The sequence below is a fragment of the Eurosta solidaginis genome, chromosome 3, assembly GCF_040869045.1.
Source record: "Eurosta solidaginis isolate ZX-2024a chromosome 3, ASM4086904v1, whole genome shotgun sequence".
Classification (NCBI taxonomy): domain Eukaryota; kingdom Metazoa; phylum Arthropoda; class Insecta; order Diptera; family Tephritidae; genus Eurosta; species Eurosta solidaginis.
The window spans coordinates 239,649,716-239,661,962 of record NC_090321.1 but is presented as its reverse complement, the minus strand read 5'-3'; the positions used below and the strand labels follow the sequence as shown (position 1 = coordinate 239,661,962).

The 12,247-nt window shown below is 34.3% G+C and overlaps 1 protein-coding gene across 2 annotated transcripts in view; it reads right to left on the bottom strand.

Annotated features, from left to right (window-relative positions):
• LOC137245273 (uncharacterized) overlaps nucleotides 1-3,243 on the bottom strand; it is a 59,685-nt gene extending 56,442 nt beyond the window's left edge. For both annotated transcript variants that reach the window (XM_067775647.1, XM_067775646.1), the window contains exons 1-6: nucleotides 3,108-3,243; nucleotides 2,962-3,048; nucleotides 1,164-1,273; nucleotides 875-969; nucleotides 675-806; nucleotides 177-325 (exon numbers count right to left, since the gene is read on the bottom strand). In XM_067775647.1, coding sequence (XP_067631748.1) covers nucleotides 177-325; nucleotides 675-806; nucleotides 875-969; nucleotides 1,164-1,273; nucleotides 2,962-3,048; nucleotides 3,108-3,149 — 615 coding nt within the window. In that variant the 5' untranslated portion in view covers nucleotides 3,150-3,243. The remainder of the gene's footprint in view (nucleotides 1-176; nucleotides 326-674; nucleotides 807-874; nucleotides 970-1,163; nucleotides 1,274-2,961; nucleotides 3,049-3,107) is intronic.
• Between the last annotated feature and the right edge of the window lie 9,004 nt (nucleotides 3,244-12,247).

Genomic DNA, 12,247 nt, shown 5'->3' with positions numbered 1-12,247 from the left:
AGTAACTATTGGTACCCAGAGCCTAGCCTGCTAAATATGCGTACCTAGATATTCGTATTTATTACAGGTGTAGGCGGGCTTGTCAATTGGGTTGAAGTAGCTAAAAAGCTACATATACATTGCAATCAAACAACCCCTTGATTCCGAAAGGTAAGACATGCTGTGTAACTACTAACTTTGTTATATATTTCCTTGGTAAATTGTATTTCATCTACTCCCTCATTTATCCAATTTGTGAAGTTGGCGAAAGTTGTTTTAGTATTGCTTTTATGTAGATCGAGTATAATGCGTACATGTTTTTGAATCAAATTTACCCCGAAATCATCTGAAAAAACAAAAGGTAGACAATTTATATGTATACATTTTACATAGTTAAAATTCCCTTCAAACATAGCGGAGCGCTCATAGTTTAGGAATCCTATATGAGTCCGAAGTATGTGAGAAATATGAACCTCGAGCTTTTTGTGACTCAAAAAAAAAAATTATTTCTTAATTATCTGTATATCAGCAATGATTGTAAGTATTCGGGACTTTGATATAAGGTTCATATCGGACGATCATTGTATGCTCTCATACGAGCTCATAATGGGTGTAAGAGGTCTGATTTAGGAGTAGTTTTAAAACATTTTTGACTCCGAATGTTTGATGAGTTACAATGTTTTAGCTAATCTTACTTGGCATATCTCTTGAAGCAATACTATCGATATATTTTAAATCATTCAACTGCGGATTCTTCAGTAAATCAGCAAAAAGGCCAGCGAGACACTCATCCAAATTATCATTCAGTATAATGGCACGATTACTATCTGTATTGGATCATTGTAATACAAAAACTAAGATAAATATGCCTACACATTACATTATAGAAACCAACCATGATGTGCCACAATGAACAATTCTTTGAGCAGTTCGAATTCAGCTTCTAGGAAATCGTTTAAGATTAGTTGCAGCTCCCCAGCATTCTCAAGGCTGTAATATTTTAAAGTTAATCGCTTATTATAAATTTAACATTGCTACGTTTTTTGTTTTGAAGTTAGTATAAGTCCGTTGTTATAAATTTATTTAGAGGACTATATGTATTTATAAATGGATTGTTGTTCCTCTTTTCGAAATAAGTACTAATACCAGTTTCAAATAAAAAAATTTCTTCAAATTCATACAACCTCAATATGTAATTGCTTGCTGTAAGTACATTAGCATCATGCAGCACTGCCAGCACACGCAGGCTTCCTATATTCCATACGGATTTGCAGAAATTTCGCGCTACCAGGAGCTGTAAGGTAACACTTTATATTTAAGTAATACGCATAGGTATATACTTAAATTACCATAGCTCAGCCAACCAAAGTGATCCGAACTACTTGCACGATGAAAACGAGCTCCTAGTAAGGCTCGTATAAGGCCTCGATGTTGAGCCTTTCACTTTCGCAGCGCTCTGTCGAGGATACACATTTTTCCTTTGGTAATTCTTTACTTTAGGGTACAACTGCTAAAACTCGTCCAAAAATATCGGGAGAGGTGTGAAAAGACGCGTTTTGATCCCAGGATCACGAATCCGAACGCAGAAATTCCAAATTTTATTTCGCTCCAAAACGGGGGGTGGGATTCATGGTATTTTTGCGCGGAACAACTTTCTGCATTGGCGGCCGCGCTTAAGAAAAATTTCCCTGGGTTACACCAGTTTGGAGACCAAAATTATATCCGCGCAAAACACTTTTATCCACAGTTTTTCTTGTGGGTACAATAAAATCATCAATATTACAACAACCACATGAAAATTTTCAATTTTGTTTGCAAATATCTCCGAAAAGAAATAAAATTTCCGGTAACTCTTTACGACAGCATGGCACTGCTAATACGTGTCCAAAAATATCGAGATGGGTATCAAACGACGCGTCTTGACATCAGTATTAATAATCCGACGGGGGAAAATAAAAATTTTAACTCGTTCAAAAGATATTAACGAAAAACCAAAAAAAGACCCGCGGGTCCCTCCAAAACCGGGGGTGGTATACACAGTATTTTTGTGCAGAACATCTTTCTGCGTTGGCGGCCTTCGGTATTACAATATTACAACAACCACATGCAAATCGCAAACTTCAACTGCAAATATCTCAAGACAGAGATACAATTTTTCTTTCCCGCCCTCGGATTATTGTTCTCGAGATTAATACTCGTCTTTTGACACCTCTCTCGATATTTTTTGACGCGTATTAGCAGTGCCATGCTGTCGTAAAGAATTACCAAATTTCCAATTTCCGCTTTCGGATTCGTGATCATGGGCCCAAAGCGCGTCTTTTGACACCTCTCCCGATATTTTTGGACGAGTTTTAGCAGTTGTACCCTAAAGTAAAGAAGGTAAACTCTAGTTGAGGGGTCGATTCTTAATAAACTCCCAAAAATATCGAGAGAAGTGTCAAAAGACGCTTATTGACCTCGACAGCAATAAAACAATAATCCGAAGGCGGAAAAGGAAAATTATATCTCTGTCCGGAGATATTTGCAGTTGAAGTTCGCAATTTTCATGTGGTTGTTGTAATGTTGGAGTACCCCCAAAAAAAATTGTGAACATAAATGTTTTGCGCGGATATAGTTTTGGTGTCCAAATCGGTGTTGGACCCACCCAGGGTAATTTTTTATAAGCGCGGCCGAAGGCCGCCAACGCAGAAGTGTTCTGCACAAAAATACAATGGATACCACCCCCGGTTTCGGAAGGACCCGCGGGTAATTTTTCGGTTTTCGCTAATATCTTTTAAACAAGTTAGAATTTTTATTTTCCGCATTCGGATTATTAATACCGAGGTCAATACGCGTTGTTTGACACCTCTGTCGATATTTTTGGTAGCGTATTAGCAGTCGACCCCTCAACTAGACTACTACCGTAAAGAATTACCTTCCCTTTCGCTATGGATCAGTATGGTTTGGCTGGATTGGTAAGTATTCATATGTAATATGGATTACTTGTTCCATTGAGCTTAAGTTTTTCAGAACCATTTTCAACTCATATCGATCATAGAGAATGGCTTTACTGATTCTTTCCTCTATGGCCTGTAGGTTTAGTAAAATAGTCAAAAATAAATATACCGAACGATATACCAAAAACTTACCTGAAATACAACTCTTAAATTTTCACTTACTTCAAAGCCCATTTCATATTTAAAATAATTTTTGCATTTAAATAAATTTTTTTCACTTGTTTAAAATTCGCGGTAAAGCGCACAGCACATTGTCAGCTGTTTTACATTAACCCTAAAGACAGAAGATCAAACTCAATATACAAATTTCCATAAATGCGGGTCGACATTAGACTGGGTCCATGAATGTTGGGAGATTTGGCAAAAGACACGTTTTGATTACCCTTCTAAATACAGCCGAAAATGCTTTTGGGGAAACTAAAAACATTTGACAAAAAATGTGTCTTTGAAAATACTAAAAGAACAAAAATATCAAGGAGTTCAGGTTGTTTTGGTCTATGGTCTAGCATTAACTGTCCCTTTAAGTATTGTTATTCATGTAAATTCTTTCCTATTTGCTTACAATGGCGCATACCCAGAAAAAATCTAGTGACCAAAGATGGCGACCAACAACAAAATATCCCACATTGTTCCACAATTGTTAGTATGGCAGAATGAGATGGCCTAATTGAAATGCCCGATACATATATGCTTGCCTTTTCTTACATGTTATGTACCCTCAAATACGTCACAAAAATTTTCTGCGAATCAGCCATTCCGTTTACCATAGTTGCACGCAACATCAATTGATAATCTTCCAAAAATTATATGCATAAATTGTACAGATAATTTGCAAGCAACATAATTTCAAACAAGTAAATTGTACAGATAATTTGTACATATAATTTCAAACAAGTAGCTCGTCGTTCAGATGAAGAATTTAAGAAATTGTCGGCTATTGTTGATGTGGCAGCACAGCTTTGTAATGTCATCGATAAAATATATACATACATAAATGTGAATGTTGCTACAAAAGCGCGATTTATTTAATGAAAACATTTAAATTAAGTAAAAACAATGCAAGAATTATATGTGAAATATACTAAAATGAAATTTAAGTGTATCGTTGCCAATTTATATAGGTATTTATGAGCATAAAAGTTTTGAAAGATGTGTAAATTGTAAGTGAGAGTGCTATAGAAATTTGCTAAATTTGCAAACTTTAACATCAAATAACTCGTAAACTATAAGTCTGCGCACTTTAAGTTATATATATTTGTGATCGGGAAAACTCCCTCTTTCATTTGATACCAAGTTTAACCGCGAACTCGGGGGGTGCTAAACTAAATCGCTGCCTAATATGAAATCAAGGCAGCGATTTAGTTTAGCACCCCCCGATTTCTGGGTTGAACTTGATATCAAATTAAAGAGGGAGTTCTCCCGATCACAAATATATATATATATTTTAAAGTGCGCAAACTTATAGTTTAAAAGTATATAGTAATCCCTCTAGATATTCAGATTTCATGGGATCTCAACGTGGAGAAGGAGGTGAAAAGTCCTTGACTATGGTGGACAGACACACAAAAAAGTATGCATACCAAAAGGTTAGAGGTGGTTTGCAGATTAATAATGCTAACCACAATGGCCAAAGATATGGCGTTAGCAACTGCAACAAGCCTGAAGGCTTCGGGCAGCTTATAAATAACATATACTTTCAATTCACAATCTCATCAATTAGTTGCTTGGCTCGGATATTGTTGTATCCAGTGTAGAGTTAGATAATTCAAGGTTGAAGGGAGGCACGATTGTTTGAGGGACATGGTTTATAATTTATTCAAGTCCATAAAGTTGAGTCTGAAAAAATCAAAAATTTAGAAACAAGTTTTTTCAATTTCAAAAGTTTTTCTAAGCAGAGTCGCCCCTACACAGTAATTTGGCTAACATTTACATTTTTTTATTCAATATTTAGGCAAGTCTCATTCGTTCGGATTTTGGACACGAGTCTGTGTGGTCTCGAGCGCGCTTTATTTTTGTGATTAAATTTGGGTGTTCTGAGCAAGTTTATTGTGCTAATCTAACGGCAAATTTGATATTAAATATAGACGCATCATAAATTAATGCATTTTCCTAAAATAACAAAAGCTGCAATCAGGTGAGTGTTTTTGGCGTCCCTTAAAGAATTTTGTGCTAAATAAAACGGCATTGAGTGCCTTAAGCACTGCTGACAAATCTTTTCTAAAGTGTGAAAAAAAAAAAAAAAAAAGGCTGCATAGTGCCTTCAAAAAAGAGGTATAAAGTGCGTTTAGCACTGCTGAAAAGTACAAGACGGAAAATGGCGTCGCCGGCACAAAAGTCGGTGGCGTCACTTTCAAATGAAGATAAAGACAAAGCCACTATGGCAAAAAAACCGAAAATATTGGAGAACTCCAATGTGACAGGTTTTTATGAATTATCACAAAATGGTTTAGTGGAAATGAAAAAAATGGAAAATGACCAATTGGCAACCGATGTAACTGTGCAAAGCAGCGACATGGAGACAGCAAACATAACGGTGAATTACAATTCGGCTGAAAAAGTTCAGTCAAAAGAAGAGAAAAAAAAGAAGCGGTAAAACCAACAATAACATACCCGCCAAATTTTCGCGGAGAAATTTTTGTACTTGTGGACACCACAGAGTGTCACGACATGAAAAATGAAAAAGTAACGAGTGGCTTAACTTTATACAGCCAAATAAAGAATTTACGTATTAAAGATCTTGACTTAATTTACTCAATAGGAAAATCCCTTTATAAAGTATTCTTCAAAACCACATATGCAGCAAACAGCTTCATAATCGATGATAGAGTAAGAAAACGTGGACTAAAACCATTCATTCCCAGGACAGCACTGGAAATATATGGAGTAGTACGTGGGGTTCCGCAAAGCTACACAGAATATGATGTACTAAAAAATTCAATTTCTTCGGTACCTATAGTATCAGTACAGCGCTTCACGCGCAAAGATCGCGATAGCGATTCCTACATTCCAACAACCACATTAAAGATAGGTTTTATGGGAAATGAAATTTCCAAAGAAATCATTTTTGAATATACTCGTCTAACAGTCGAGTTTTATGTACCTACACTGAGACAATGTAACAAATGTGGCAGATTAGGACACACCAAATTTGGATGCAAATCCAAAGAAAGATGTCTTCAATGCGGAAAAAGTGAGTGTAAGAATGGCGAATGTAACAATAATACATGCATTCTCTGTGGCAGGGAGGGACATATAGCCAAAAATAAAAATAATTGTCCACATTGGCAAAAGGAGTTGGAGGTGAACCGCATCAAAACGGTTAAAAAATTGTCCAGAAAGGAAGTTTTAGATAAATACTTCCCAAGAAATACAAATCGTTTTGATGTATTAAGTGAAGATGATGAAGAGTTTCCTGTTTTAGTGCAGGATAATGACATTTTAGACACAAATAAATATATAAATAGGCATTTAACTAAAAAATCATATAGCTCTGTAGTAAAGAAGACTAGTCCGGCTAAACAAAAAAGGGAAAATTATAAAACGGTAAATCCAAAACCACAAATCATTCCTGTTTTTAACTCTTTTCATTACCAAAAAAACTTGGTTACACAATATGAAAAACTAATGAGTGAAATGATCAATATCACTCAAAAACTCTCACAACAACAAGGTAGCTCTGGTACCTTACAAGAAATTCAAAAAATCAAAAACACTTTCGAAGCTCTAGTAATGAGTCGCGAAAATTCTAACATACAATCTTTAAACTCTTTTTACTCTAACCATGAAGATGATGCAATATAATTGTCAAAGCCTTAAGGCAAACATAGATACAATAGAATATTATATAAACAAGTATAATATAGAAATTGCAGCTTTTAGCGAAATTTTCTTTTCAACAAAATCAACACATAGAAAACTTTTAAATTTTAATATTATTAAAAAACATAGAAACGATGGGTACGGTGGCGTTGCCATTGCCCTTAGGGAATATATCAAATTCAAAAAAATAACTTACAATACTAACTACGATATTTTAATAATTACAACATTAAATCTTCAACCTAATATCACAATAGTTTCTATTTACCTTCCTCCTAATATCCCTATAGGAAATTTTAAATCGGAAATTCACAGACTGTTGGAATTTCTAGAACCTTTTTCAAATACCTTCATTCTTGGAGATTTCAATGCAAGAGCTGCTTTGTTTGGTGATAGAATTGACAACTATAAGGGTAAACATTTGGTTAGTATGATTCAAGAATCCAATTTTCATCATTTAAATAATGGAAATCATACCTTCTTAATAGATCCACGCACCATGAACACATCTGTGCTAGATCTTTCTTTTACAAACTGCACCTTTCACTGCTCCTGGAAAGTTGACACAACACGAATAGGAGGCAGTCACCATCTACCTATCTTAATTGAAACTGATCATTGTGCAATCAAAAAATCGGTATTTCTAGCAAGAAATAAACTTTTACAATCTCTAGAAGTTCTTGAAAATTACACTACAATCACAGACTTAGAAAACAAAATCCAAGATGAAATTAGAAAAGCAACTTACACGATTGATAACACCAGAAAACCAAAATATTGGTGGAACAAAAGTCTTGACAAGAGTTACCGCTTCCTAAAAATAGCAAATCAGAAGGTTAAAGCTTTACCGAGTCCGGAAAATATGGATAATATGATAGCTGAGAGAAAGAAATGGAAAAAGGCAGTTAAAAAGGCCAAAAAAGAAAATTTCAAGGAAAAAATAGAAGAAATAAATACCAATATGGGAAGGAAATCTTGGCGCTTTGTCAAGTCATTGAGGGGAGATTTTAATCAAATAGAAGTAGGCATGTGGAATGAATCCAACAACCAAAATTTTTTAAATATGCTTAATCAACAAGTACCAGTTATGGTTCAAAGACTACCTCTTAACAATGAAGTAGAACCAAATACCAATCTCACGTTTTCATTTGAGGAAATAAAAGAAACGCTTTTTAAAAAGAACATAAACTCAGCTGCCGGTACTGATAAAATATCGTACAGGATGTTAAGAGCACTTCCTGATATAACTTTAAACAACATCAAAACATGTTTGAATGACATTTTTATTTCTAATACCATTCCAGAACACTGGAGACAAATTAAAGTAGTACCTATACCCAAAAAAGGTAAAGATCTAAACAATTTTGAAAATTTCAGGCCAATAGCCTTAATAACAGTTTTTCTTAAAATAATAAATTCTTGTCTTAAAGATAGAATTAACTTATACATGGAGAACAACAAAATACTCCCAATCACATCCTTTGCCTACAGGAAAAACATGTCCACATCAACCTGTTTAAATCACATAATACATCAAATCACTCTACTCAAAAGCGAAAATAAACATGTAATTTTTTGCACAACTGACATTTCAAATGCATATAACTGTGTGAATATAAATATTTTAAAAGATCAACTTTTTGATATTGGCTTAGAAAAGCTGTATACTGAATGGATAATAAACTTTCTTAGCTATAGGATTCTCAAAATTGGCGACAAAACAACAGAGATTTTCAATGGTCTTCCTCAAGGCAGTTGCCTTTCACCACTTTTATTTAATATATACACTGCCAAACTCCATGATCTTCAAGATGAAAATATTCAAGTATACCAATTTGCTGACGATTTCTTTTTTATATCCTCAGATTTTACATTAGAAAATGCAAAATCCAATCTTCAAAACTTTCTTAACTCCTTTGCATCAAATTGCAACACTCTTAATCTGAATTTTAATGCTAGCAAAACTAAAGTCATGCACATAACCAAAGGTCCAACGAAGGAAGTCAATGTAACCATAAATGGTTCAACACTTGAACAAACAAAATCAGCAACAATTTTAGGCAGAGTCATAAACAGTTCCTTAACTGCAAAAGCACACTATCAAAAAGTAATAGAATCATCTTCAAACAACTTAAAACTTTTTAAATACATTACCAATATCAAATCAGGGTTACATCCACAAAAGGCATTAAACATCTACAAAGCAATGGTCAGATCAAAGATTGAATATTGCAGTACCACACTTGCAAATAGTGCCAATGCATCATTTCACAGTATACAGGTCTTACAAAATAAAATCTTGAGAAGATGTTTAGGTCTAACACCATCAACGCCGATACCATTAATATATGCTTTAGCTAATGAACTACTTCCCAATGAACGAACCCTATGGCTAGTTGCCAAAGAAGTAGTGAAACTAATTGCTTTTAACAATCCAATAGCAGATACTATAAAATCTAACTCACACCTCAATACCAGTTATGCAATTGCATACAACACTTTCTCTAACGTCATGGATGACATTGATGCGGTTCACCCCAATCTCCCGATCTCAAACCTTGTCATTTTTGAAAAAACTACAAATACCAAAAAATCTAACATGACAAAAGAAGAGATTATTGTCCAGCACTCATCAATGCTGGCAGAATACAGAAGTACAAGTTTTAAGGTAATATATACAGATTCCTCAGTAGGTGAAGAAAAAACAGGCTGTGGAATTTATTTACTAAACACAGACACCGAACACTCTTTCCATATTTCATTTAAATCATCCTCAGCTTTTGGAGAATTACTAGCAATAGAAGAAGCTATTGACATTGCAATACGAAACAATTACTCATCCGTCGTTATTTTTACAGATAGCCAAATAGCATGCCAAACACTTAAAAAACATACATCTACGAATAGCATTGCAGCTAAAATTTTTAATAAAATTTCAAATCACAATTTCAACAATGTACACGTCAGATGGATACCCAGTCACAAAAACATATTTGGCAACGAAAAAGCGGATGCTTTAGCCAAATCAGCTATTATAAACAGCTCTTGTAAAACAGTAAAACTTACGATAGATGAAGCTTGCAAACGTATAAAGAATTATATATACGACCAGTCTTTTCAAAATTTTTTAAATTACTCCAATACAAACCAAAATCTGTATGCCACCATCTTTCCTTCTAGGAGGAACTTTGCGTGGTTCAAAAATTTTAAATTTAATCCAAAAGACATCAAAACCTTAAACCGTATACTAACCGGACATACATATGATAAAAAATATTTAGTCAAGATCAAAGCTACAAATTCGTCTCTATGTCGCTGCGGTGATACAGATTGCTATGTGCATCAAACCTTCCAATGCCCACTTTTAAACAACATTAGAGTCACCTTCAATGTCTTTAATGAAGCACATAATTTTAAGGAAGTCTTTAAAGACAAAAACAACGCCAAAATCACTCAATTAGTAAAGTTTTTCCAAAAAGCCGATCTTAAATTTTGAAAAAAAAAAAAAAAAAAAAATCTAAGACAATAATAATAAATGCAGCTATCATAAATACACATAAAAACTTTTACTCTGTTTATATTTTAATGTTCGTATTATATGTTTTTATGTTTTTTGTACATAAATCTCGATTCCACCTTACTCAAAAATTTTTTTTTTTTTTATGAATAAAACGTTTCGCAACAATTTTACATAAATTTCAAACTGCAATTTTCATTGCATTCATCAATAACTGCAATTCTCATTGCATTCATCAAAATGCAACTTTTTGCAATCATCAAATAACTGCAATTGTCATTGCAATCATCAAAGAACCTTTTATACAACTGAAATACTCAGTGCATTCATCATAAAATCAACAGTTGAATTCAAACAAGTACATAAATGAAAAACACATATATAAATCACCAAGCAATACACTTTGCATTCATTTCATCTACAACGCCCTGTGGATCTCAAAATCAATACATTTTACTTTGGTTTTAATCATCAACACGCACACTGTGAAATAGTACAAATAGCAAGCTGCTACACAGGGTTCTGGCCTTGTTGGTATTACCCTTGTGTACTAGTGGAGCCAAAGTTACACATACACATTGGAAAGTTAATCCAGTAATTAATCATTACATACATTGGACAATAACCTGGAACTGGGACTTTCAATTATAAGAAGGTCTTCATCCATACAACCAAATCTCAAAAAAAAAAAAAAAAAAATATTTAGGCAAGCATATACTTTGGAAAAGGTTAAGTATATCAGCAGTGGAAGCAGAATTTTTACGCTCGCGTGTTTGGGTCCGCGCTATTTTTGTGTTTCTGAACGTGTCCTATATCAGGTAAGAAATATGAAGAGAAGAACGTTTTATAACCTTTGCAGTCAGGAAAATTAAGAATTTAAGCGCAGTGTAGTCGAATACGCCAATATTTCAAAATTTGCTCGGGCAGATGCTGATTTTAATGCAGTTGCGACAGATGTGTGGGACACCACCTCCGAAAGCTCTTTCTGCCGTCGATGAATTTGCTTCGAATTATATTGCAACAAACCCCCATGTCGTGGATGTAGCACAACACAGCGAACCGTTTCCATCTAGCTCAAAAGCTATAAACAACAATTTCAATAATTCGTCCAGCTCTAGTACCAACCAAACACACAACAAATTGATTGATTTATTTCCCTCCAATTCCGATTCAGCAAACGCCGATTTCATCGATGTAGCACAACACAGCGCGTTCTTTCACTCTTCCTTAAATACAACGAGTACCGTTTTGAATAATGCGGCTACTTCCTTAACCAACGAAGGAACATTCCCTACAACAAACGAAAATATAATGGCAATACTACAAACAATATTACAGAAGAATATCGACCTGGAATTTAGATTGACTAAGATTGAAGAAAAGGTGCGTAGTGAAATATTGAACTGTTATTTGTGAAACCCTAGCAATTGTAGCCGCAATACCTTGATTCTCTTTAATTATTATTTATGCTATCATTTCAGCTTCCAGAATTGGCAGAAGTCATGGCTATCTATAAGGTCATGCGTGACTCAAAAGTTCTGATTAAGAAAACGCACAAAATAGTATGCCGTATCAGCGGAGAAACGGAAAATGATACTCACACCGAGCTCTCTATCGTTATGCCACTAACATCGCTGGATTCAGTTTATGACATTGAGAAAAAGTTGGACTCAGATGATTATCAAGAATCAATGGTATTTTTGAATATTTTTAATTGTGTTTCATAACTTAAATTGGTGGTTTTCATTTAGAAATCATATATCTTTATGCTGAAAGGTGCATTATCAGACATTATTGGAGTAATGAGAAAACTTTTCTCTGACAACGTTCTTTTCAATTTTAACTGGGACGGAGTACAGGGCAAACGATCTTTATCTAAACTGAAACTCGTGAACAGCGTATTTTTTGGTAGTGTAATTTAAATTAATTTAAAATG